The 27,774-nt window shown below is 42.3% G+C and overlaps 1 protein-coding gene across 1 annotated transcript; it reads left to right on the top strand.

Annotated features, from left to right (window-relative positions):
• Positions 1-216: 216 nt before the first annotated feature.
• On the top strand, positions 217-26,863 carry NUFIP1 (nuclear FMR1 interacting protein 1). The gene is made up of 10 exons (XM_009981079.2): positions 217-604; positions 851-939; positions 2,087-2,191; positions 2,828-2,890; positions 3,163-3,239; positions 10,274-10,366; positions 14,275-14,537; positions 20,724-20,852; positions 22,626-22,858; positions 25,898-26,863. The coding sequence occupies exons 1-10, from the start codon at positions 217-219 to the stop codon at positions 26,234-26,236; spliced, it is 1,779 nt and encodes a 592-aa protein (XP_009979381.2). The 3' UTR covers positions 26,237-26,863.
• Positions 26,864-27,774: the final 911 nt, after the last annotated feature.

Here is a 27,774-nt window from a genome sequence, read left to right as displayed (position 1 = left end):
GCCGCTTCCGCGCTCCCCGCCCCTCCGCCATCGCCCCTCCGGCGCTTCCGAATGACGTCTCACACGCACTCACCGGGAGGGCTTACCCCCTCGGCGAACGGCTAAGCCCCGGAAGTGACGTATTTTGCGGTGCCCCCCTCCCGGTGTAGCCCCACGTGGTGGTGGAAGCACGTCGCGGAGCGGGGGCTGCACCCGGGCGGCCGCTTCGCGCCCGACATGAACCCCTTCGCCTGGTACCCGCCGCCCCCGCCGGGGCTCCCTCCGCCCGGGCTGCCCCCGCCCTTCTTCGGCCCGCCGCCCCCCTGGGAACCCGGCTTCTGGGCTGCCCCCGGGCCCTGCCCGCCGCCGGGGCGCTACCCCGCTCCGAACAGCTACCCGCCGCCCAACACCCACACGCCCGCCGACAGCTACTCGTCCGGTGAGAATTACTCGCCTTCTGAGAACTACTCACAGCCCGGCAGGTACCCACCGCCCGCCGAGAGTTTCCCGCCACCCACCGACAGCTGCCCGCCCGCCGAGGGCTACCCGCCGCCGGACGCATACACGCCGCCCGCCGCCTGGTACCCGCCGGCCCACGGAGAGCGACTGCCGGGCCCACACGCTGGTAAGGGGTGGGGGCAAGTCGCCTCTCGGGCCCGTTGATTCCTTCCCACCCCTCATGGGGCTGTCCTTAACCCCTGCGGGGCGGAGGACTCCCCCCAAGCGCGTTCCCTGCTGTCCGCACCAGTCGCGCAGCCCCAGCTTGTGTCTCCCCCAAGCCCTGCCCTGCCACAGTGGGCCCACCGAGGTAGAAGGGAGTGCGTATAGCTGTATGTATAACTGGCTTTTTTTTTATTATTATTTTTGGAAGGTGGAAACGGCAATTTCTCCCAGAAATGGCAAGGCGAGCAAGCACCTGGGTTTAGTAAACGTTTTCCAGAAGACAATAACAAGCCAAAGGTATGGACTGGACTCGCCAGCACTAGGATAGGAAGACATAGACCTCTTGGAATGGGTCCGGAGGAGGGCTATGAAATCTGTCAGAGGGCTGGAACACCTCTCCTGTGAAGAAAGGCTGAGAGAGTTGGGGTTGTTCAGCATGGAATAGAGAAGGCTCCAGGGAGATCTTATAGCAGCCTTCCAGTATATAAAGGGAGCATATAAGAAAGATGAGGTCAAACTTTCTAGTAGGTCCTGTAGTGACAGGACAAGGGGTAATAGTTCTAAACTAAAATAGGGTAGGTTTAGATTGGACATAAGGAAAACACTTTTTAAAGTGGGTGTGGTAAAACACTGGCACAGGTTGCCCAGAGAAGCTGTAGGTGCCCTGTCACTGGAACTGTTCAGGGTCAGATTGGACAGGACTTTGAGCAGCCTGGTCTAGTGACAGATGTCCCTGCTTGTGGCAGGATGTTGGCCTAGATGACCCTTGAAGGTCCCTTCCAACCCAAACCATTCTGTTGTGCTGATGGTGGCAGTCATGTGGGACTTGCCCCATGGTGCTGTAGAGACATCCCATGCTCTTGTCTAATGTGCCTGCCCTTACAGGAGAGAAACGCATGACAGTCTGCAAATCTTGAGCCCATTGAAAGAAAGATACATTTCAACCAGATTCTAACACAGATTTACTTTAGAAAAGCTTTTACATTGGTGATGCCCAAGTGCCTAAATTATGTTAGCACTCTGTTATATTATCAGGGCGAGACAGCCAGATCACCAGAAGGAAGGGTCTCCGCTGCCCCCTGAGCTCTTTCATGTCAGATGAGAACAGGAATGGTCTGACTTGACAGGGAAGAGGCTCAGGGCTGTAGCCTAGCTCTCCTCCCAGCCCTCAACACATCTGGATATGTTTGTGGAAGCAATAATTGATGGGAAGGTGGTAAGTGGAAAGAACTGAGTGCAGGGTGCTTTGTTTGGAAGAGCATGATTTGAGTTTTTAACGCTGTCATATTATGTTAGCTTAACTTTGGAACTTTTGAAAAATGTTTTAATTAATGGTTTTATTAACAAAAATACTTATGAAAATGTTTGACACCTAATTAAACGTAGGAATACCTTGTAATCTTATATCTGCGATCTTGAGATGATTTCTTCTTTTTTTTTGCAGACCAAAAAGAAAAAAGAGCCGGTTTTCTCTCATTATTGTGATACCTGTGACCGTGGCTATAAAAACCAGGAGAAGTATGATGAACATATTTCACAGCATAAACAGGTCGATGAGTTTGGCTTGTTTTATTTACACGTTGATTTTAAACTTTTGCCTGATAAGTAGTTAGCTGTAGTCACTCTTTTAATGGAGGACTTGGCAAAGAGATTCCAGAGCAAAGAAAATTGTTAGGGGATTTTTTTTCTCAATGCTGTGTGTAAAGGAGGTCTCAGTTGTATTTTTGGTTTCATTGCTTAAGTCATTTTAGTGTCTGTCTTGTGAGGTGTTGCCAAGTCACCCCAGTGGTAGGAATTAATTCATTGACATTAGTATAGCATGTAAAATTTTTGCGTGAAAAGACTTTGTGGAAAACTTATTTTAAAAATCCACTCCTTTATTGCCAAGAAATATCAAAATGTGAAATCGAAGAGTCTTGCAAGTCTTGCTCTTAGATTAACTTCACATTATCTCCAGTTATCAGATATGTTGGCTTTGCTGTTTTTTCTAAAATCGAGTTAAATTTAAAAGTACATTATCCCTTCTGTTTTTAAGATCGCATTTGTCTTGAAACTAGATAGCTTAGAAGTTCTGTGTAACTAACTGTACAGGCATCTGGTACTGAGTTTGAAGTGTGCTCAGATGCTTGTTTATAATTTGTTTGTGTAATTTGGTGTGTCTTAAATTCACTTCCTTTTCTTGCAGTGCACAGAAGAAGGCTGCAATTTCAGCGCACATGAGAAGATAGTTCAGATACATTGGAAGAACGTAGGTATCCCTTTTCTCATTCTTCAGAGGCTTGCTTTCATTCTTCTGGAAGGAAAACGTATCACCTCTGAGTAGAATCTGTTGTAAGGCAATACAGTGGATGAAACATGTGAAATACTATGGAGTTTTTTAATGGCTTCAATTTGTAATTGCTGTGTGCAGTCTGACCACTTTCGGAAATGGTGGAAACAGTGTGATACTACTATAGTTAACAGAATGATGTTTTTTTTACCCTTCCCCTTTTAAGCACCTATGAAATACTTTTTCCTTAGGCACATGCACCTGGTGCTAAAAGAATAAAATTAGAAAGTCCAGAAGAGATCGCTAGATGGAGAGAAGAAAGAAAAAAGTGAGTAAGATTTGTTTTCCCTATGGATTTGCTTTTCTGTGTTTTCCCTGTGTGATCATTAGATGATAACTGAAGGACAGTAGCAGCACCTGCTTGCTGCTGCTGTTCCTTTGACTCCGCAAAACTCCTGCAGTAGTGGTCTGTGTCAGAATGCCTGAGCCAGGAGGATGTGAGCTGCAGAGACTCTAATAATTTGGATGATTATAATAAAAGGCAACATACAATCTGAGAAGGAAGTAGCTTTCTCATTTGATTTGGTACCCCAGGTTAAGGTGAATGACTCATTCCTTTTAGCCTGATCACTGAGATGTTTTAGGTCGGAAATGTGCGTGTGTTTGCTTGGTGTTTTTTTAATAGCTAAGAAATCTGGAACTCAACTATAATTGTAATACATCCCACTGTGTGTAAAGTTCCACAGCTTAAGTTGTCCCAGTAGACCTCAACAGGGAGTTTTCCTAATTTTTAAGAACTTTCTATGTTGCTTGGCACTTTTCTTCTGAAAGAGAACAGAATCCATGAATGATGCGAGTCTAACTTGGATTGTACCTAGGGTGCAAGGTAAATTCCCATGTAGGCATTATTTCTCATTCAGTGATGTGAGGTGATATAACTTTTTTCTGTTGACCAGCATTGAAAAGTTTAAAAATTCACACTGTACTGCCATAGACCTTATCCCACTGATTTTTGTGGGCTTTTTTTTGTTTGTTTTTTTTCTACAGAGTTGAACAGATTAAAATCTACCCTTTTCCAGCAGGTGAAAGATGCTGTAGGTTTTCCTCACTTCTGCTCCTGACTTAGAACATAGTCTTGCGAGTGATCAGTACACGGGTTTTGTTTCTGTGAGCAAGAGTCCTATATGCAGGGTGGGAAGTGATACAAATTTAATTTCAAGATCACGGGTGATGAGCTAGGGCCATATACTAGTCACCTTTTTTTTTCTAAATGAAAATAAACCTAGTTGTCTGATACAGTCTTATTGATGAATCCAGCTTGCGTTTATGTCAGAAAGCAATGTTAATGCATTCTTGCTTTTAACCTGACTTCCTTTAATTAGATTTTACATAGTGACTTTGTGAAAAAGAAGAATGAACAGCATGTGAGGTTTTTTTTTATTGGCTCCTATCATTTTTTGCTATATTGAGAAGCAAAATTTCTCCCCATGTAAGTTCATCCTTGCGAGTTTTAACATTCCTTTGGACATGGTTTCAGCTTTTTGAGCATATTTCAGAAAGGCAAAGGGGAGTCTTATCACTATGTCTGCATATCACAGCAGTCAACTGTTGCAGCTGCTGTTCGTTTTTTACAAAGGAAGATAATCCATAGGTTTCTCTTTTTTAAAAAAAGCCACCTCTTGTCGATACAGAAACAAAAAATTTATTTTCTTCCATGTTCAGAATGCTGTAGTTAACCAGACAAAAATTTCTTGTGATCTGTGCAAGTACAAGTTTGGTGTTAAATTAGTTTTGGTTCCAATGTTTCCTTCCTTTTATTCAAAAGATGTTTGAGGGCTTGGGTTCTGTGTTTTCAATCTATATATTACTGTCCTTTTTATTCCCAACAATGATACTTAACTATGCCTTTGTTACTTAAAATATGAAGTGTTAACAGGGTTAGGAAACCCCAAAATGTCCTTAGATTTGTCTATCTGGTGGCCTACACTTAATTTTCTAACAGTAGCTCCAAAGAAAAGCATCAGTACTTGTGTACAGAGTCTCTGCTACTCTTTTTCAACTTTTCATACACTTTTCTGGTTTGGGAGGTGTTTGGGAGAGTTTCTGTCTAGTGGCTGATGCGAAGGTTTGTGTTGAAAAGATGTTTAAGGTGTGTATGTCAGGACATGCTTTACTGTACACTAGAACATTAGGGAAGCAGGAATTGAGTGTACAATCGTGTTTTAGGTACTTTTTGCTTGGGGGGTGGGTGCTAGGAGTCAAAGCAACTTTTATGTGCAGTTGATTGTAAGGATGATACTCTCCCTGAGATTGTTCTCTAGAAACTCAGGAAACTCTAGAAATCTCATGGATACTGTTAGGTTTTTGCAGATGAATAAAATTTGGCTGTGGTACAACATTGGTGAAAGCCTTTGTTCACTGCAGCACAATAAAATCAATGGTAATAAAGTCTTCTAGTCACAACCACCAGCCAAAAAAGGCAATATGGGATTAGGACCTTCTAAGACAAGACCACTAGATGGAGTAGTGCTGTGGCTTATTTTGGTACTTCAGTCCTTCTTGTAGGCATCTTGTTTAGCTATAATAGATGGCTGTAGAATGACCACCTGGGTGGCTTTTGTTACTCTTTGTACAGCAAGGAAGCTGTACTAACATCTTTTTTTTTTTTCTTTAATTAAAGGAAAAAAAAAGGAGGGGAGAAAAAAGAGAGAAACCCAACTTAAACTTTTGTGAAGCATTAATTGGGTCACCAGCAAAGCATCAGTTTAGTACTGTAGGTCTGTTGTTGACTCATAGTAAACACTGCATTGTACAGAAAAAAAGGACACCAGAGGAAGTCTGAGCTATTAAGCAGTTTTGGTTTATGGTGACAGGAAAAAGCCTTTTTCTTTCTAGACGCTCCAGTCAGAGCTAAGAATGAATCTTTTTAGGTCATTAGTAGTTTGTTTCTTAATAGGTTGCAGTGATTTAACATGTATGTTTCCATGCAACATCCCTAATGTTGCTGTCTTGCTTGTTCTTTCAGCTGTTATAAATAATTGTTTACAGAGTTGAGATTTTTGTTCTTACTTAGCTGCTGCGTTGCTCAGTTGTGTATCCTGCTGAAAATCTATTGGAAAGAGTCTGTGTTTAAAGTGCAGCCTTACTCACGTAGAGGGAAGAGAAGGGGGGGGGAGAGCTGGTAAGGAGCGAGTATCTCCGTATGAAGCATGCTGGGTGGGAATGCTGTTTTCCTGTCTGATTCTGTACAATGCCCTGTTCATTGCTGCAGCCTTCAGGTCTCTGCTTACCTAAAAGATTCTGATGGTTTGTGGCCCGTTGAACCTGCTGAGCCAGGCAATCTAATTAAGTGAACAGCAATAGAGGTGAAGTTCCACGGGATCTCAGGGTTTCCCTGGGTTTTTCAGACAAGAGAGTTGGCAAAGTCTGACATCAACTTTAGTGATTAGTTACTTTTCTTGTATGTATTTGGCCTGTCCCTTCCAAGTGTTGAGAAATGTGCTGTTTTCAGCATATTTTTTTCTTAGACGTGATCTTAAAGGGAATTGTCTGCAGTGCCTTTCCTTAATGTGTCAGAATGAGATATTGCCATCTTCCCTTCTTCCCAAGAGAGATCTGGGTCCTGCTAGCCCATCTGTTTCTAACCAACTCTTCTTGATCAAAGGTTATTAGAAAGAATGTAGCAAGGCTGCTCTGGTGCTAAAGCGAATCATTAAACTTATTCTTGCTTAGGTCCTAATATAACATTCGAGGATTTTCTTGATCATGTGTGTTGCTTGTAAATTCTCACCCTCTTCCTCTGCTTTCTTTAATCCATTCAGGTTTTTTTTAGCCAGTTAGGGATCGACTGCTATGTTTCCTTGCAGTACATCTCGTAGGCTGAGCATGTGCTTAATGAATGAAGGCCAGTACTGTCAATCACAGCGCTTTTAATTAGTTTGTGGATCTCTAGTTGAATAATGATAATCCTAGAGTAGCTTGGAATCGTCCCTGGTGTTGCGTTCATAGTAGCTAAATATATAATAAGGAAAGTAATTTCTTAGCACCTGGTGAAAGTAGAGAAAGAGCAAAGTAGAAGTGTGTTGGTAGATCAAGGTAAACTTAGATGCCATAAAGTTTACTCCAAACTGCAGGTATGGATTAGCAATAAAACTGCCTCAGCTAACGTATGGTAAAATCACACTGGAGATCCAATGCTTGATAAAATGCCTTGGAGTCTTAAACCAAGGTTTTATCAGCTATCTATTGGGCCATCTTTGTTTCCTTTAGGCTATCCATGTTCCCTCTGCCGTGGGTTATGCGTGTGCAATCAAGACCAGCTCAAGACATTATTGAGGCAATTTGGTCACAGTGCTGTTTCTGTACAGGTGATAAACTTATATAGCTCTATACTCAGAAAGGCATTGTGTAAACTGCTATGGAACCAGGTCTCGTCTCTGTTAGACATTGGCAAAGCCCTGTTTTTCCACTGCTTGCTAACAGCTAGTTTGCTCTGATGTTTATATGAACAAAAGAGAGTACACTGGCCTATAAAACATCTATGTTTATACTGCAGCTAGTGCATTCATTTATTGAAAAAAAAAAAATCTCTTCACTAAGGCACATATGTTAGTGATTGTAGTCGATGTCACCATTCCCTCTCTCTGGAAGCTTAGAGTATCCTTTACCTGCATGTCACTTTGCTGGTATATATGTAATATACTCAGCCTGAAAACCAATTTTCTGGCGTTATCCTGACAATTTATACTGAAAAACTTCCAGTTTGGATTGTAGAAGTATCTATGGTTGGAAACTGCAGCTGCTGTAAAATAGGGCTGCCTTCTCTGGCAGTACTGGCTCCTTCATGAAACCTACTGTGCCACACCACCACATCCTGGTTTAACTCCCTCGTTTACAATAAGTTGCTTAGGTTCATGAGGCCTTGTGGCCTCACTTTTAGATTTTTTGACCTCTCGAGTACTTTGTGCCTGTCCTTAGATAGCGAAGTTTGTGAAGTCTGCCATAAAGTTGCACCTCAGGACCATAATGCTTCCATTGTAAGCATCTGCCTCTGCTTAGGGTCCAACTGAATTTTGTTGCCTCCTGTGGGTACATCTAGCTGATGCTGGGAGGTGCATGGACCACCTCTTTGTGCTGGGGCTGTGGTACCCGATGACTTGTAAAGTTGCACTGGGGCTGGTATATTGGGGTGGGTGGGTAAGTTCGGTGCATGCCTCTTTGGTCCACTTGCTCCTTGCAGGGACAACAGGGTTGACTTGACCACATCCCACCAAGACCCACTGGTGGGCCTAGCCCAGCCTCATCATCACACAGCAGAGCACCTGGGGAGGAGCGAACCCTGTCTACCTCGTACCAAGGCTGGTGACCTGCGAACTCGAATGTCTAGAGCTTGCTGCCCACCAGTTCCTTAGATGGAAGAATAAACTCGTAGATACTCATTTGCTCATTGTGAGTGAAGTGGAACACTGCACGTGCACTGTCAAAATAGGTACATTTTCTGCACAAAGTAAAGGCAGTGAGTAAAATGCTATTAAAAATTTGAGAAGAGCTGCAGAAAATAAACACAGCCACTAGAGGTGCCTTCAGATGTGCTTTTGCAGGCATACTCAGGCTTATGACTTGAGCTCTCTTTAGCTGTTAGTTACTGCCTGTGTCAACTGGAAGGGTGGTTTAGGAGAAATCTGTCTGTCTTGGCAATGAATTAAACCGAAAAGCATTCGTGGAGTCCATTATGATGGCTCGGTGGAGGGAGTGGTAACTCACAGGAATGAAAGTGGGAGGCAGTCATGTCTCAAATCATGTTGTGAGAGCGTGTCTGAATATGTCCTTAATCAGCATAACTACAAGAGCACTTAAGGCTCCTTTACTCCAGGATTAAGGGTCTTCCCTTATGTCTTTAAAAAAAAAAAAAAAAAAAGTTCTTAGACAAGCTTGGGGCTTACTTTTACTACTTATTTTATAGCTCGCTCTCCACCTATGAGCTTTTTTCATGTGAAGGAAAGCACCTTCTCCAGAAACTGTGCAGAGGTGCCAAGCACAGGGGTCTTTGTCGATGCAAAGCTCTTCAGATTAAATAATTAATTGCACACTTGCTTTGTGCTGAGAGTGTTATAACATGGATGAACAAACATAGCTAACAGGGAAGAGCAGAGGTAAAAACATCACATCCCTGGGCTCGCTTGAGCTGTATGGTGGATTTCTGGGAGAAATCCAATGAAAACAGACATTGACAGCTCGTGTTCAAATCCTCTTAAAGGAGACAACTTCTGTAATTTAGGTGTGTCTCGTAGGAAATGCTTCTCATCTTTTTCCCTTGATATGTGGTTGAAGCTGTCTTGTATCAATGTGGCACTTAACATTCACGTCGTTAAACACGGAGGATGCATGTGATAAGATTAAATATTTAAAGAAAGATACATGTCCTTTTTGATAGCTATATATAGTGAGTAGCTGTTCCAAGTTTCTCGTTACTCCATTTAATAGACTTATCAAATATTTATACTTTGCGTTTCTATCCAGAGGCTGGTGGGGGTGCACATGTGTTTCTCATTTACCACCTTTATCTCAAAGCACTGGGATTTAGCTAACTAATGTTTACAGAGCAACTAGCGTAGCCATTTTTGGGCTTTGATGGTAATTTGCAGCAGGCTTTGCGTGTTAGAACCAGCATGGCATTCGTCCGTAGGGAGGGAGGTGGGGAATGGAAGAGAGGGACCATTTGGGAGATGGTTATAACAGTAGATTTGTTTTGATCTGCATGACTTAGCAATTTTCCTTGAAGCTGGAATTAAAAAGGGACAGTCATTTTGGTGAACTGGAGGTCAGTGTGCAAGTACAATACTGAATATTGCTCAAGAGGAAACTTGTGTGCTTTTCACTAACTGTCATATTAAAGGAGTCTTGTGCACCCAGAAGCTATTATTACAACCTTTTTTTTTGATATTACAAGAACTCAGCAGTTGGTTTCCTAAAGGCATGTTGTACATTTTAAAATAATTCAAATGCTCCAACTGAAGCACCAGAAAAACAAAATTGCATGACCAAATTGTGCTGTTACGTGTAGGGGCAGGCAGAGAGTCGATAAGTGTGACTGAACAGTTTGTCTGTAGCTTGTTTGATGATTTAGTAAAGCTAATCATGCCAATTTGGTAGATTTTTTTTTTTTTTCTATAGCTGAGTATGTAAGCATAAATGCACTCAGGTTTCTTTTCCTCACCAATGCCTTTTTAAGAAGTTTGTTAATCTTCCATGAAATGTTTTAAAAATCATTATGTTTACACAGGATGCTGGTTTTGGAAAGGAGGGATTGGCAAAGTACAGTGAATCATTTAAGAGCCAGTGAATTATTTTTTTTTCTTCTAGAAATTTTCCTACGTTGGCAAATATTGAAAAGAAGAAGGAGATGCAGAGGCAGAAGGAAGAACGGGGAGAAGTGCTGACTACCCAACAGTTTGGGTAAGTGTTTTGAAACAAGCTTGTTACTTTCCTCCTGATGAGTTCAGAAGCACACTTTCTTGCTGTGGTCTCCCAGCAGTTATGCTCCCACTGTACACACGACTTAGCTGCCCTTTAACAGAGGACAGGTCGTTTGACAAACGGCAAATGTAATGTTCTTTTGTTTACCTAGGCCACTTCAGTTAAATTAAACGATAATTATATTAGAAATCTGATATTCTTGTTGAATTCTGCACTCTGGCTTGTTTGAGAAAACCACATTCTAGTGGCCATTCATTAGGTCAGTGTAACCTTGATCTCTTTAAGGAATTACTCTTTAAGGGGACGGAAGTCACGCGACATAATGAATCCCCATGGTCTAATCTTTTAATGCCTGAAAATGGCCAAGAGAGATTTTATGAGTGGATTTGGCTTCTTACTTTCTCCTTTCAGATGTTGAATCAATAATCAAGGAAGAGGGGAGGAAGATTTAACTATTTTCATAGCTTAAGTAGTGCTACTTCCTTCTTCTACCTCCCATCATCTTTATCGGCTACCTTTGTTCTGCATCTAATACTTACTCCTCTTGAATTTTTATCTATTCTCTCCCTTATATTGTGAATTACTTTCCAGTATGGTCTTTGTTCTTTTCTCTTCCTGCCAATGCGATGTGGAACCAGCTAACTTCATTAGCTCTACTTCAGGGCCTGTGGGAAGACTTTTTAAAAAAATGTTACAATGATCCACGCTCCTAGAATATCATTTGTTTAAACTAGAACAACTGAGCTGGAAGGCAGGAGCGGACTTAGTTCTAAGGGGCTCTTGCTAAATACCATTTGCTGCTGCATGAAAGTGAAGCTGGAGCTTGCCTAGGGTTTTTTTTCTTCATAGGGGGTGACACCAAACAAAATAAAACTTGCACCATGGTAAAGCGGTTGAACTAGTGCAGAGTAGGGTTCATGTCAGGTTAGAATAATTTGCTAAATGTTGATAGTTCAAATTACCTTGATGCAGCATGTGCTTCTGAAGACCCAACACTTGTTCACCCCCTCTAGCTGGTTGCCTTTTATGACTTTGGAAGGAAAGGTTTATAAAGGACTGAAGTCAAACTTCCTTCAAAGGATATAAAGTTGCAGAAGTGCTTTGGACCCAAGGAATCAAACCTAGGCATTGACACTAAAGCCACAAACATGTAATGTTATGTTTGTGGATTCTTATTAGCAAAGATGAGTCTTACTTGTGACAGTAACAAGCTGTTTGGTGTCCATAGGTTTATTTGGCAGCTCTTGTGGCTGTGAGTCGGATGCATTATGCAGTCTTGAATGTCCATCAGCAGTTCCATTCCGATATGTTTGTTAGTAACTTTGTATCTGGAAAGTTGGAAAGCCTGTATGTGTGTCCCACCCCCCTATCCCAAGTTCTAGAATGTTTGCTTTCACCTAGTGACCTTTAATTCTGGTTGATTTTAGAAATCTCTTCTTTTTTCCTTTTCCTTCTCTGAGCTGTTAGCACTATAGACTTGATGAACTGTCCAAAAAGCTGTCATTTCTGCTTTGTATATCAACAGTAAAGATTCTGGAATTAGTGCTTATCTGGCAAATTTAGTGATGCATGAGGCAAAAATAGAATACAGCTTGTTCTCTGCAAGCTGTACTATTAAAGCAAATAGCTAAGTAAGATTTAGAAAGGATTAGATACTTAACACTTCTACGGCGCTTTCCATTTGTGGTTCTCTGAAGTGCTTTACAACTGCTAATTCTCAGCATCCCCCTGTGTGAGCTTAGAGATGCAGAAGGATCACTTTGGTAGTCTGTCTGGTGTCTCGCAACAGCTGATAAATAGCACATGGCTCTTTATCCCCTCCGAACGGGAAGGGAAGAGTAGTGTATCTTTCACAAAGGGAAGGCAGATGCCAGGCTGATGTTTGTTGGGATGTGTTTGTGACCTTGGGAGTTCTTTCTGGGTGTTTGAGGCCCCAGGGAAATCAGAATGTTGGTTTTAAGCCTTGGTCAAGGACAACACCTCTAATTGAGCTATATTTGCTCAAAATCTTCTAGGTTATACAACATCATCCTGAATTTAGAGCCCGGTTGTACAAATTCAGAAGTGTAGGTCTCTGTCTAGATGGAGTTGAATTATGGGAGTTAATATTAGCCTCCTTTTGTGGATGAGGCACTGATGCACAGGAAGGTGGTGGCTTGCCTCTTGTGCCACAGGAGCACTGTGGTGGATGACGCTATCAGGGCTGAGCAGTCAGTGTTAGACACTGTTATGAAATGACTGGGGAATGAAATGAAATATGTTTTGGTGTGATATAAAGCCATTCTGAATGCTATGGAAGGCCCCGTTCTCTCAAGGACTTAGGCTGGAACGGTATGGAAGAGAGGAATGTTGGTAATGAGAATGTTTCTGTACAATCAAAGAAGTTGGTGGCTTGGGAAGGCTGTATGATGGAGGTCTAGGAAAATTGCAGAGGTGGGAAGAGGTGAACAGAATGCAGTTATACACTGTTTCTTGTAACTTGAGAAGGATGGGAGTACCAAATGACCATTTCAGACATCAGAATGAAGACAAAACAAAAGAAGTCCTTTTTCACAAAATATTAACACCTTGCTGCAAGATTTCAGGGATACCAGACATTGACATGGCATGAGATGTAAAACAGTCAGCGTCTTGGGAGCATCTCTAGCCAGAGAGGGTCTCTAAGTGATACATCACTGAAAAGTAAGCAAAGAGAAGGTTGCCTATTTGCCCTGCTTTTATGCTCTTTTTTTCTTTCTGCACTATGTTCCACTGGCTGCTTATCAGTGACTAGGTACCAGATTAGAAATGCACCTGTGAGACTGCTTGCAGATGCACGACTCTGGAGCCAGGGAGAAGTTTCAGGAAGAATGAAGCTCTTGCCCAAGTATGGTTTTATGTGGTTGACTAGGGATGACAGAACGTCTGCCGTGCTGTAGGTGAGGCTGAGGGAGTGAGTAGTGAGCTCATGGGGCTCACTCAGGATGGAAGACTTTTTGTCTTTCATGGTTGTAATGTGCATTTTTGTGTTGTAATTAGTTGCAGGCTTGTTTTGCTGAATTAAGTTTCTCTTGCAGGAGAATAAGTATTTTCAGCAAGTTTAGGTTGTCCCTTCTATATTTGCTTTTCTGTCTAGGTCACACGTATTCTTGTATCAATAGACTTTGATGAGAGTTTGTAAGCTCTCCAGGTACCTTCCTATAAACATGTTTTGTGTTCATAAGATCACCTGGAAGGTTATGGAACAATGGAAAATAAGTGGAATCAGCATGCTGTACTTTTCCCATGTTTTAGGGCTTGTTATTTTGTTTCAGATTTTTAAAAACCTCATTGTCCTGATAGAAGTTTCTTTTACTCCTTTTCCATTGGAGTGAAAAAGATGAATGGCTTGTAATTTGGAGGCGGGAGTAGCCAGTTGTCACAACTGACGGTGTCAGATGGCTGAATGGATTTAGTGCAGCAAGAACCCTCTCTGAGCTGGAACTGGAAAAAGGAGACTTCAGCAGTGGAAAAATGCTTATAATAGATACTTCTTTTTTAATTCTACGTTCTCCTGTTTTGAATGACTTAATTGCTTGTTGACTTCATAATGTGAAATGAAAGCACTGCATCCTCATGCTGTAGGTGATCAGGAACTTGCCTAGCTCATGGACCCTTTGCCGTGTTAAAAGATTAGTCATGAACTTCAAACTCTTCATTTAGGTTCCAGCTTTGTCACATTGCCCTGCCGATGAGATGAGCTGTGACTGCCTGTCTGGTCTGTCACCACATGTTATCTGAGCTGGAGTAAGTCCTGACATTGTGCTGTGTTGCTGAACCTTAAATGTGAGCCTGAGCTGTTTGGTTACGTCAGTTGATCTATTCTCATAGCTTGTCATTTGTATGAGCTTTGTGTTTCTCTTCTCCAGCAAAATGAAGGGGATGTGGAAACATTCAGAAAATGAAGAGAGGCTTGGGCAGCAAGGAAGACAGAGGAGAAGACAAAGGTGTCCATTCTGGAAGAAATTTAGGAAAAATGGTGGTCACTATGATGTACATAGAACTCAAAATGAAGCCAATGGAACAGAAGACAGCACATGTGACAAGGAACATGAAAAACAGCGTGCTTTGGCACCTCAGCCGTACGTGAAGGACGTGGACCCTCTCGGTATTCTGGCAAACGGTGATGTTGGTAAGATGAAGGAACTTGGAGAACTTTTATTTTAAGTAGTACCGCTGAAGCGATTACTGACCTTTTGCGTAACTAGCAACTTCTGAGGAGAGCTGGGGATTTCCAGAAACACGTAAACTCTGCCCTTGATGGAAAGAGGGCTAACTGGGCACGTTTAAAATGGGAAAACTCTCTCTTAGTAGAAGATCGATGCAAGACTTTATGGTATTCTTGGAGGATAATAGTGGGGAGCCTGTTGTCATACTTATCTTCTCATTGTTACTAACAAAATAGCCTGGGATTGCTGTGTTGTGGCAAGAGTAATGCCAGGGCCAACAGGGTCATAAGCTTGAAGGTTGTCCAACATCCCTGCCCCTAAAACTTGCACTTAGAACTTCCTTGTAAATGGAAACTCCTGTAAAGAGATACCTTGATTCAGGACATGACCTTCTAAGAGAATTCCCAATTTGATTATTGTGAAAGAGCGGATCAGTGCTTTATCTAAAGGAAATGTGGTAAATCTTGAATTCTGGGGAGCTTCTGCCCTAGTAGGCTTGGCCTGTTGTGGAGGAAAGTATCTCAGTAGTCTGGAAGTCTTTTTGATACCTGTATATGTCTGACTGAATTCATGTCCACGTGTGCCAGTAGGAGGAGCTAAAACTAGTAGGCTTGGCTGAGATACGGTTTGAAAAGAAGCTGAAACACAAAGTCGTTGAAGAGGAGGAAAAATTCTGATTTGGAAAGGCTGACACGAGAATGTTTAAGATACTGCCAGCATGAAGCACTTCTACATAAGTTTGCTTGCAAGCTAAGTCGATCATGTTATAAACACACAGGGAAAACCTAGCAAGCTACTTTTATGTCTTTCGGATTTTTCTGTGAGGATTAGGAAGCATTAAATTTTATTCTGTCATCAAAAAATGCTTAATCTGAAGGGGAGGTGTTGGGAGACAGGATGTAGATGTGTCTTGGATTTGAAAAATAATCACTCTGGATACTTAGCTTTGTATGTTTTAGAATACGTTACTTGCTCTAAATCAGTATTTAGCTAACAAACTGAAGAGAGTTTCTGGGCTTTTAATGAAGCACCTCAATTCTATTTTTATTTTATCAAGTACTTTACCATAATAATCTGATTTTACCTGTAATCTCCTCGTTAAGAATGTTTTTGTGTCCAAAACACTTAACTGGGAGAGGCAGCAAAGGGAAGGTGGTTCTGACCGTAGGGAAGTGATTCTCTAGTAACTTTAGGAAGGAGAGGAAAAGAAACAGCATCTGAGTTGTTTTAAGTTTAGATGTTGAAACTTTTGCTTGCTAGTCAGGGTTTTGGAAGTGCTGCCATAAAGTTTGTGTGCAGTGTTATGTGTTCTGACGTAAACACTGTACAATATTCTAAAGGATGTGCACCAACTTAGTTTGCTAAGCTAAACATGTAAAATAAGAAAATCTTCATAAAGCCAGAAGAAAAAAGTACTTCAACAGTCACATTTTTTTAAAAGACTATTAAATATCTCTTTGTGTCTTTGAAAATAACAGTATTTAGAATGTGAAAACAAATGGATTTTCCTGTATGAGTTAAGTGAATTACTTAAAATGTCAGCGTTTTTTCTTTTAATTCTGGCTTTTGCTGTATTATCTAATTTACTCTTGATACTCTCCATATGTGTATGTTCTCTGAAGTATTGCTGCTTTGTTTTTTTTCATGAGTGTGTCTTGTTTTCACATGCTGGCAGCAATATAAACTCACCAGATATAACTATTTATAATGTAGTCTGCAGTGATGCAGTACTCTTAGAATATGGCATGTAAACTGACTTATACTCTAGCTATTTTTAGCAATAAGGCTAGAATGCATCCCTGGAAAGACGAATGATGCTGAGTTTTTCCTCTTGAAAACATCATCTTCTATTAGTGGGAACAAGAACTCAGCATCCCTATGCAATTTGTTTATTCCACTAGTCTCTGCGTGTTGGGAAACTTAAGCATGCTTAAATATAACTGTATTTCCCCACAGCATCTGTGTTTTACTTAATGATAAAAAGTCTAATTATACCAAAGTACAGCTATAACTTCTGTTATAAGGTAGAAAGGAATGTGGTACTTGCTTATTACACAGTATTAAAGCCAGTTGGAGTTTTTATACTATTGAGAAATATAGTCATAACAAACACGATATAACTAAGTAGATTTAAAAAAAAAAATTCATACAGCTGGAATCCATGATTTTACTGTGTAGGTACATTTTGTTGGAGTATTTAAACCTTTCTAACGGCAGCAACCCTTTCTCTAAAGGGAATGTGTGTTTTGCATAACGCATTCGCTTAAGTTCTGTTTAGTGGCGAGTGCCTTCAAAACTGAGAAATTGAATGGGAGATGAGAAAACAGAATTTTCCTCTTGATTTATAAGCAGAAACAAGGTAAGATGATGGGCCTGTCAGGTGTAAAATTTTGAGGGATCTACTGACCAGAAACAGTCAATTGTATTCAGTAGTGCCTAACGCTTCCCCCAAATTCTCAAAGAGAATCATAGAATCATAGAATGGTTGGGGTTGGAAGGGACCTCAAAGATCATCTAGTTCCAACCCCCCTGCCATGGGCAGGGAAACCCTCCACTACACCAGGTTGCCCAAAGCCTCATCCAACCTGGCCTTGAACACTTCCAGGGATGGGGCATCTACAACTTCTCTGGGCAACCTGTTCCAGTACCTCACCACCCTCTGACATAAAAAAATTTCTTCATTATATCTAATCTAAATCTGCCCTCTTTCAGTTTGAATCCATTGCCCCTTGTCCTATCACTACATGTCCCTCTCCAGCTTTCCTGTAGGCCCCCTTTAAGTACTGGAAGGTTGCAATAAGATCACTCCAGAGCCTTCTCTTCTCCAAGCTGAACAGCCCCAACTCTCTCAGCCTGTCTTCATAGCACAGGTGCTCCAGCCCTCGGATCATCTTCGTGACCCTCCTCTGGACCCGCTCCAGCTGCTCCATGTCCTTCTTGTGTTGGGGACTCCAGAGCTGAACGCAATATGCCAGGTGGGGTCTCATGAGAGCAGAGTAGAGGGGCAGAATCACTTCCCTTGACCTGCTGGCCACGCTTCTTTTGATGCAGCCCAGGATACGGTTGGCTTTCTGGGCTGCCAGCGCACATTGCCGGCTCATGTTGAGCTTCTCATCCACCAGCACTCCCAAGTCCTTTTCCTCAGGGCTGCTCTCAATCCATTCACCGCCAGCCTGTACTTGTGCTTGGGATTGCCCCGACCCATGTGCAGGACCTTGCACTTGATCTTGTTGAACTTCATGAGGTTCTCACAGGCCCACCTCTCCAACCTGTCAAGGTCCCTCTGGATGGCATCCCTTCCCTCCAGCGTGTCCACAACACCACACAGCTTGGTGTCATCTGCAAACTTGCTGATTCCAGAAAATATGTTTTCCTAATTTGCTAAAAAGCAAATTAAAAGTAAGTTTTTAAAATTTAAAGAAAATAAAAAGAAAAGGCACCGAACCACAGTATGCACTTACCATTTTGGATGAGCTAGAAAAAAGCAGTAATGAATCAAAATAACTTGAAGTAAATGCTGTTTTTGTAATTGCTTAAGTATATGCAGGTGCTATGTGTTCTCCATGAAAAAAACGCACTGCATTTAGCATGAGCTTCCAATGTAATTGTGAACTGGCATGATTACTAAATCAGTGAAAGTCAACCTTTCTCAAAAAGAGCTCAAACTAAAAAGAGGCAGGTAAGTAGTTTAGATAAATACCTGTGTGTTTTATCGAAAAGTTGTTTTACAGAGCGGTGTGAGCTACAATGAATCCAATTGCCAATTGTTAATGATCTATTAGAAAAGAATAGAGAAACACTTATGATTTCAAAATAAGGATCTCAAAAGTGTTTATTTCAGTGAAATTTTCTTAACAAGTATGAAGCAGTTTTCCTGTGGAGCAGGCTTAGACAGACAGGATGGGAGAGGGTATAACTCTTTCTCTTTTTTTCAATCCTGCCAGACTAATTTGGTGGCCTTCTATGATGAGGTTACAGCATTGATGGATAGGGGAAGAGCAACTGGCATCATCTACTTGAACTTATCCAAAGCATTTGATACTGTCCCACACGACATCCTTGTCTCTAAACTGGAAAGACATGGTTTTGATGGATGGGCCACTCGGTGGATAAGGAATTGGCTGGATGGTTGCACTCAAAGAGTTGTGGTCAACAGTTCAATGTCCACGTGGAGGCCTGTGACGAGTGGTGTTCCTCAGGGGTCAGTACTGGGACCAGTGCTATTTAACGTCTTTGTTGGAGACATGGACAGTGGGATCGAGTGCACCCTCAGCAAGTTTGCAGATGACACCAAGTTGTGTGGTGTTGTGGACATGCTGGAGGGAAGGGATGCCATCCAGAGGGACCTTGACAGGCTGGAGAGGTGGGCCTGTGAGAACCTCATGAAGTTCAACAAGGCCAAGTGCAAGGTCCTGCACGTGGGTCGGGGCAATCCCAAGCACAAGTACAGGCTGGGTGGAGAATGGATTGAGAGCAGCCCTGAGGAAAAGGACTTGGGAGTGCTGGTGGATGAGAAGCTCAACATGAGCCGGCAATGTGCGCTGGCAGCCCAGAAAGCCAACCGCATCTTGGGCTGTATCGAAAGAAGTGTGGCCAGCAGGTCAAGGGGAAGTGATTCTGGCCCTCTACTCAGCTCTCGTGAGACCCCACCTGGAATACTGTGTTCAGCTCTGGAGTCCCCAACACAAGAAGGACATGGAGCTGCTGGAGTGAGTCCAGAGGAGGGCCACGAAGATGATCCGAGGGCTGGAGCACCTGTGCTATGAAGACAGGCTGAGAGAGTTGGGGCTGTTCAGCTTGGAGAAGAGAAGGCTCTGGGGTGATCTTATAGCAGCTTTCCAGTACCTAAAGGGGGCCTACAGGAAAGCTGGAGAGGGACTTTTTCCAAGGGTGTGTAGTGACAGGACAAGGGATAATGGCTTTAAACTGAAAGAGGGCAGATTTAGATTAGATATAAGGAAGAAATTTTTTTACATTGAGGGTGGTGAGGCAGTGGAACAGGTTTCCCAGAGAAGCTGTGGATGCCCCATCCCTGGAAGTGTTCAAGGCCAGGTTGGATGAGGTTTTGGGCAACCTGGTGTAGTGGAGGGTTTCCCTGCCCATGGCAGGGGGGTTGGAACTAGATGATCTTTAAGGTCCCTTCCAACCCTAACCATTCTATGATTCTTTATGGAAATAAGATTGCAGCTATTCTTTTTCTCTAAGTCTCAACAAGCTAGTTTTTCAAAATGTTTCTATTAGTGGGGATGTGTTTGTGTATATACATATATATGTGTGTGTATATATGTATTTTTTATATATGTATGAAGTGTGTATGCAGGTGTATTACTGAAAAGCATTTACTAGTTCTCCTGCTGACTCTCGCACTGTTCACCTGAGAGTCTTTCCAAGATTTTAGTGCATGTAGATCCTTTGTTTCAAACTAAAGCCATCCTAATTTTGCATGTTTATTTTTAGGAATCTTTTTCTGGTAGGGCTCTGTTTTTCTAGTATCTTCAATTTCAGCATTTTCGGTCCACTTGCTGCCTATCTTCCTGGTATTCTCTTTTGAGGTAGTTTGAGACTGTAATGCCTCACTTACTCATGCATGTCTGTAATGCTCTGCAGGGATTTAAGTATCAAACGGTGTGAAGTACTGCTGAAAACTGATCATCTAATTTGTAGCCTTTGTTCTCCATGTCCCTTATGAACTTTTTTTACTATCCCAGAATTTATTCGCTCTTAAATTCTCACTTTGAATGAACCTGACTGGCTTTTGGATCCTTCCCCCCGACCCCCTGCCTCTGCAGGGCTAAATCCAGCAAAACTTCAAAACATATTATGAAATCCTCTTTCTCTCTTTACCTGCACTTGAAAATAAAACTTATGTTTGGTATGCAAAGAAAGAACCAGAAAGCCCAAGTTCTTTTTCGGGAAACTTTTTGCTTCTGTAGCTTTGGCAGGACTGTAAATCAGTGGTGAGAAGACTTTGCCACCGAATGTCTGTAGAGGGTTGGCAAATGTGGGGGATTTCTGTCAGTCCGTGGTGTTGAGCAACGGTGCCCAACACTGGGCTTGCATAGTGGTGAGATGGGGATTTAGCAGCAAGTCTGGCTGTTGGCATGCAGGACTATTGGGAAAAATCCCTCTTACCTTTTCTCTCCCTGCAGAATCCGACAAGGACGAAGCAGCAGCCGAAGACGGGAGACTGGGATTGACTGTCGTTCCCAAGCAGGTCACGTCTGCCTTGAGTTCGTTGTCGGCCAACTATGGCAGTGCGTCCGACAGCGAGCCTGAAGGTGCGTAGGAACGTGTCCTCTGCCCTTCTCTCCCCTTCTACCCTATGTTGCCGCACTGGTGCGGACTGCAAACAGTGATAAAAGCTGATCACAAATTACCTTTCTTTGGGAAGGGTGCAGGGGCTTCGCTTCTTTATTTGGTCCTTCACCACCTCCCATCCCGTTGTCCAGCCCCTATGTATTTATAAATACAGCGTTTAGGAGTGCAGTAGCCCAGCAGTAGCTCTTTATGGCTGTGGCCCCAACTGCTGAAAGCTGCAAGTGATCAGCAGAACCTATATAATACTTAAAATTTCTTGAGAAAAAAACTTTTAAGAGAAATCAAAGGTGTTGCAGAAGAAAATGCAACATGTAAGCTGTGGCTTACATTTATCAAAGACATTAAGGTAATGGCAGTTCAGCGGCTGTGTCTCCAAAACACTTGGCTATGGAAATGCCTTTTGATTTCTGGCCTGTCTACCAGTGCTGTAACTCAGAGCTGTCTTGTACCTGTTGATTTTTATGCTTATACAAGTAAACAGGAAGGCTCATTAAGGATTATGCACAGGGATGTTTTTGTGGTCTATGTACACATCCTTTCCAGTTTGCTTTCAATGACAGTGCATGCCAATACTGGTGTAAGCCATGCATAAAGTCAGGCTGAGAGGAAGGAGTAAAAGCTTATGCCATTATTCTGCTCCTCTTTTTTCCTCATGACTCCCTCCTCCCAATTTTGAGCGGTAACTGGGGTTACTGGGTGAACCATTACTTTTTCCCAGTATGCTGATAGCTCTCGGTCTTGGAGAAGTACCCAGAGAGAACACAGCATTTGTGTAGAACAGCCAGTGCACAGGGATGGCCTTGTCCACTTAGCCTGTGCTGCATCTAATGCCTCCCCACCCCCCAGCCCTACGGCTTACTTTAGAAAGCCTCAAACAGAGTTTCCTGAAAGACTGGATGGGTTTTTCCACTCCCCCTTTGCTTGCCTTTTCTCAGCAGCATGTCCTGGGTTGAAGTGGGGGTCATAAAATGCGTTTGATTAGGGTGTGTGTCATCGAATTTCCCGTCTTTTTTCCCTTGGTTGGGGGAAAAAAAAGCAGCCTGTCTTCAATCTCCCTTCAAATCATGTTTGTACAGTGCCAGGAAAAAGCTGTTATACTCACCCTGTGAATTAATTTCCATGTCCTTAAGGGCTTTTTCCATAGAAGGCTGCTGAGTGTTGCCATAAGACCTGAACTCTTTGGTACTTGGATTTTGTGCTTCTCTGAGTGTATGCATCAGCATATGGTAGAGAACTGCTGCTGCTCCTCGCTTTTGCAGGTAGTCACTGTGCCTTACTTGCCCTAGATGGCCTACTCAGTTACAGAGAGCATCTAGCAGGCAGGAAATTGAACTTGGGTATCCTCTGCCCTAACTGTATCATTATTTTCTCAGCAGCCAAATTTGCAGCAAGCTATGTTACGAAGCGCCAGCAGTATACTTTCTAAGTGATAACAAGGCAGAGATTTGAAAGCCTCGTTCAGCTTGTACTACTTCTATTTTGCTTTTTGGTATTGCAGAATTTAAATATCTTGTTTTCCTTTCTGTGAATGTTTAGAGATTATTCTTCGTATTTTTAAAGAAAACCCAAACCCAAGCCAAACAAAACCCTCCCTTCCTCCAACTAAACCTTGAACATCTTCATATCAGGTTAGATGAGCAAGAATAGTACTAACGAACTGCCAGTGCATGGGGATATAAGCATGTTAAAGAGGCTTTTAAGTTTGAGATGAAAGTGTGCTCTTTTTCTTTAAGAAATCCCTGTCAAGACTGCAGCAAAAGCTGAGGAAAACCAGCCTGCGCTCAGAAATACGCCTCAAACTACTTATGTTCCTCGGAGTCGAAACCCGAATCAAAAACGTCCAGAATATGCAGGCACGACGTTAAGAAGCTCAAATTCAAATGCACGTCCCCCCAGAGGGCCTGGTAACTGGGGCAAGAAAACATTACCTCTCCTTCCGAAGCGCCGTCCGACTCTGCTGGAAATGGTAACGCTCTTAGTGCTAAAATAACGCCTCCTGTACAAGAGTAGCACTGTTTGTGAGTGGTTCCCCTCTTCCCTGTGGGAAGTTAGAGCAGTCTGTTAGCAAAGGTCCTGTCTTAAAAACAGTGAAGTGAGCGTTTCACTTGGAGAAGGTGTAGGTGCTTAAATAGGCATATAGAAATACTCTGGTGTGCATTAAGGTAGTGACTGACTTTGAGCAAGAGATGACAACTTAATCATGTGCCTTAAATGAGCTGCTCAAAGGACAAAGCCTTTGTTCCTCCCACTGCCCTCTCTGTGGTAGTATCCAGTAGGTTTTGTCTGTGTGTGATCCCATCAGCCTTATTCTGATCTTCTTCCCTTTTCTCCCAGCTTTGCTATTCAGCTGCCTTCCCCTGGTTGAGGAGCGTACAGTTTTTTGAGATGCGGTCAAAGAGATCTTGTTGATAAGGGCGTTGGTGACTTAAACTGTAGAGTGGTGTTGAGCAGCAACCTGGCACGTGCGTAGGATTCTTCTCTAGGCATGTTTAGATCCATCTGAGGAAGTGACAGCACTGATACCTTGAAGAGCACGTTGGTGTTGCAGAAGGGTAAAAAGAGATTATACGGGTGAGTCCAGGATGTTATCATTCTGTTCTCAGTAACAGTGGAAAGCATCCTATTTGGAAGTTTGGTGGCTTTCTCTAGTATAGGCCAAACTTTTCTTTTAGTACTCAAAAGCAACCATAGCTAGATAGACTACCCTTGTGATTCTGTAAAAGCTTCCTCGTCAAAGGAAAACTGCTGTGGGCAGGGCACGGGAGGAAGCAGGGTGCCACTCACATCAGGGCTCTGATAGAGCACAGGATGTTTAAGCACGGGATGCCTGATAAGCCACGTCCCAAGCTGCACATGTGGGAGAAATCCCTTGATAGTCCTAGCACATACTAGTGTTGCTGCCAAGAATTAAAGCTCCTAGTGACTGAAAAGGAAGTGTTTGCCCTTTGTGTAGCTCCCTAAGCATGCAGTTGTCTTTATCTCTTGCTCTTCAAAGTTGTTGGTGATCAAAGCAGTGAGGACTGGAAAAAATTCAGATGAAGTCCCACATGCTGAGAGAAGCTGGCAGAACATTGGAAGCCCGAACTGTAGTTTGCCAGTATAGTCCATTTTTAAAATTGCATTTTCGTGGGCTTTTTAGCCTTTTAATGTTGCTCAAAACTGTTGTTAAAGGACGTGCACTGCGGCTCTGAATCACAGAGGAGTGCCTGAGATTTGCAGGAAGGCTTCTGCTGTCAGAAATGGTCAGGGTATAAAAACCTTGAGGAAGGAAGGTTGAGATTTTGCAGTGAGTTGCTGCTGAGAATTTATCCAAAAAGTGAGGAAGTAGCATCAATCTGCTGATACCCTTCCCTGCATTAAAAAATATAATACGAAAGTACAGTCTTTGACAGGGTGATAGTGCATCCCATCAGTGCCTTTATTTGGCCATTTGGGAATTCAGCAGTTTCTCCCAGTCTGGCAAAGACTATGCTGTCCTTTCCCTGCCCTAATGTGCATCTCAATTCATACAGGAGGTTTCTGAAGGCCCGTTTTAGGTGTCAGCTGCTTGTAACACCTCTCAGTAACTAGTCAAAAGAGAAATACGCACACTGTAAAGTGGCTGGCGAAATTACTGTTGAAACTTACAACGACAGCAAGAAAAAAGCTTCTCTGTGACATTACAAGCCAAATTTAGCTAGGATGTGTAATACAGATTTCCTGAAATGATCAAGTATTTACAGATTTAGCCGCTTGCTCTAAACATGTTTGTTCAGAGTACTAGTTCTACCAACACTTGAAATGACAAAAGGTCCTTCAGCCTTCTGGCTGACTTTTCATTTTTAATACCAAAATGAACTTTAGTGTGAGGTTAAAGGAGATGAGGGAGGCCTTAGAGGCTATTAGACTTAAGTTGGTGGATTATAGCCCAAACCAGTTATTGCTATTTGAATCCACAGTCTGGTACCTGGTGAAACATGCCTTTTCCTTATAAGCATCTTTTACTTATAGGGATTTTCTAATAAAATCATCTGATATTAAATTACAGATAAAGTATAACCTGGGAAGTGTAAAAGATGCTAATAGACTTGTTATCTTGATGTACTGGAATACATGGCCTGGAATGCGTTCTTTGTTTCAGATGTTATTTATAGTCCACGATACAAGAACATCATCATCTGGGTCTACAGTTAGATAATTGAGGGGGAGATTCCTGGTGTTTAGGTATATTGAGTGACGTTCTCTACCACCTGAGCAAACTGAGACTGAGCAGCTTAATCCAAAAGATAACATCAGATTTGTCAGCTTGTTCTACCTGTCTTAATGGTGCTAAATGAGTGGTAGTTAAACGTGCACTTTGGGCACGTGAGTATTTCTCATCCTTTTCAGTGGTACAGTCCTGTGCCAGTACCATAGTGAATTGTGGCCACTATGAGCCTCTGTCACTGTGAAAGTGGTGTTTGACCATCAACCTGCACTACTCTGGCAGCTTCCTCTCCAGCTGCCTGGTCCCTCCTCTTCTTCTCTGCTGTGCTGGCCCTTTTTGCTTACTCCATGTGGTTTTTGACACACTCTTCCCTAAAAAAAAGCCCTGTAAAAAGAAAACCCCAAACACCCCTCTGTCTGCTGCTAATTGTCACATTACTTTTCTCCCAGCTGGTGAGTTGGGCTGAAGCAGTAAGGGGTATGATCAGCACAAGCCGGCGTGAGAGAGGGGGACAGCAAGCCCTTAGATATCCCAGACCAACAAACTCTGCAGTAGTGCTGTCAAAACATGCTTGCTGGCTCAATCAAAGCCCCAGTCAGTCGGTGGAAAAGCACTGAATGTGGGAATACGTGGCTTTCCTGTGCTGTGTCTGGTAAGGCAGTCTCCTGCTCCGTGTGTCCAGGACTCGTGTGAGAGAGCTGACTGTTTAAATTCAGAGATGTTCAAAATTACCGAGTAGAGCCGTACATCTTGCTAGACTTATATCATCTACAGAGCAATAGAGGGAAATGTGCATCATGTTCTCTTCTTTCTTTCCAGTTACTGGCCCAGGACATCCGACACGAAAGGAATGTGATTTTGCAGTGTGTTCGATACCTCATCCGAAATAACGTGTTTGGACTTCATTTTAAAACAGAACCGCAAGCTGAAACAGAGACTGAACAGTCCTCTACAGCTACAGCAGAATCTTTGACGGACAAACTTGATGAATCTAATTGTTCTTGTAGCTCTGACCTTCAGTTAGCAGGAGGAGAAGATGGTGCATTATTAATAGCCCAGGGTGAGAAAGCACCTGTGGATCAGACTTCACAGATGGTTCACTTGGCAGATGAGGACACGTGGGAAACCCCGTCAATTCAGTGTGGAGAAGGACTGTAGAGAACGTCTGTTGTGGACAATGAAACAAAGGCTCACATTTTCTACCTGACTGATACTTTTTGAAAGACCTCAGTATAACAAAATAATCATTAAAGTACGTACTGAGAGCTGTTAAAACCAATTTTCTGATCTGTTCTGCCCAAGGTGGCCATTTTCTTGTGAAAACAGCATCTGTGTTGAGTAATTGTGTTCCCGTGTGGCAGAAGGGTGGCAGTGGCACAGAGTATGACCTTCCCTAGCGTGGGTGCAGATCTCGAGCTTCAGAGCTCTGAATGTTTTACCTCATTACGAAATGTGTGTCAGTCCATAACCACAGCCAAGTAGTGTTGTGGTAGGATGTATCTTCCTCATATGAAATCATGGTCTGGTGTGTCTGGGAGTATCTGAGCATCCAGAAGTATTTCAGTATACTTTTGAAATGGTCATTTGGTGCATATTTTTTTTTCCCCAGCTGTTGTTCAAGATAATATATCCAATATAGATGTAACGTATCTTCCATTTCATGTCTTCGTTTTATACTGGATATAACTGACCTGGCTCTGAAAGTACTGCTTGCACCAGGAGTTTCCTCCTCTCTGAGCTAATTTGTTAATTGAGCAGAGAAATGGAAATGAGGGTGCAGACTGATGCAAGAAGCCTTTTTTAAAAAAAAATAAATAAGGATTCAATAACTGCTAACTCCTTGCTTCAGTGCTAAGTTGCTGTTTGACCTTACTTACCCAATATTATGCCTTAGGCCTTAACTGCTGTTATAGTCATTGCCTGACAAATCTAACTTTGAAGCAAACTCTTGGTATTAAGAATATTATTAAAGTTTAGAAAACTTACCAAGAGTTACTGGTTTGTCCCTTTTTAATATGCATTGGGAATTTATTAGTTGGTCTTCTAGAAGAATGTCTTTCTTGATACATATGATTCTTACAATGGTCCTAGAGCATCCAGTGATTATATTTTTTTTTTTCACAGATTTGTGTGTACATCCGTTGTGTTGCGAGCACTAAAATAACTTCAGCCAGGGTTTAGAAACAAGTTTAGTCTTTTGATTATATTGTGCATTTATCAGAATCGTTCTTATCAAGGGCAGGTGTTATTTTGTCACACTGACACTGAAAATGTGCGATGAAAATAATCCATTAGCAAAACCTCCACTTCAGAATATTTTTCTGCTCTTTGTCTTTTAGTCATGGTTAAATGTTGGAGTTAAATCTCAGGCACTGATTTTATTTTTTTGTTCTTTGGTAAAAGTCTAGCCTTCCCTTCCACCATCTAAAATATGGAAACTCACATGGGATTTTTTTGTTGCTTAATAACTCGTTTTTGTTTCCTCTAGTTCCTTAACTTGTGCCATACGTCTCATATGTGGTGCATAGAAAACAAGAAATAGTTGAAAATTCTGTCCCACTGCTCTGCTATTTTTAGCTATGACTGCATATTGTGTTTGTAATGCACCGTCTAAATTTATGGAATTATATAAATATCAACACCCTTGTAAAAGTTGCATGTCTCAAGAATACTTGTGCAGAATAGAAGCAGTGATC

The sequence above is a fragment of the Tauraco erythrolophus genome, chromosome 1, assembly GCF_009769465.1.
Source record: "Tauraco erythrolophus isolate bTauEry1 chromosome 1, bTauEry1.pri, whole genome shotgun sequence".
Taxonomy (NCBI): Eukaryota; Metazoa; Chordata; class Aves; order Musophagiformes; family Musophagidae; genus Tauraco; species Tauraco erythrolophus.
The sequence above is the reverse complement of the archived record's forward strand: the minus strand, read 5'-3'. Positions and strand labels throughout refer to the sequence as shown.

Coding starts and splice junctions, on each gene's coding strand:
- NUFIP1 (XM_009981079.2), top strand. CDS start 217: ATGAACCCCTTCGCCTGGTACCCGCCGCCCCCGCCGGGGCTCCCTCCG. Junction 2,891..3,162: donor TTCAGATACATTGGAAGAAC/GTAGGTATCCCT, acceptor CTTTTTCCTTAG/GCACATGCACCTGGTGCTAA. Junction 3,240..10,273: donor TGGAGAGAAGAAAGAAAAAA/GTGAGTAAGATT, acceptor TTTTTCTTCTAG/AAATTTTCCTACGTTGGCAA.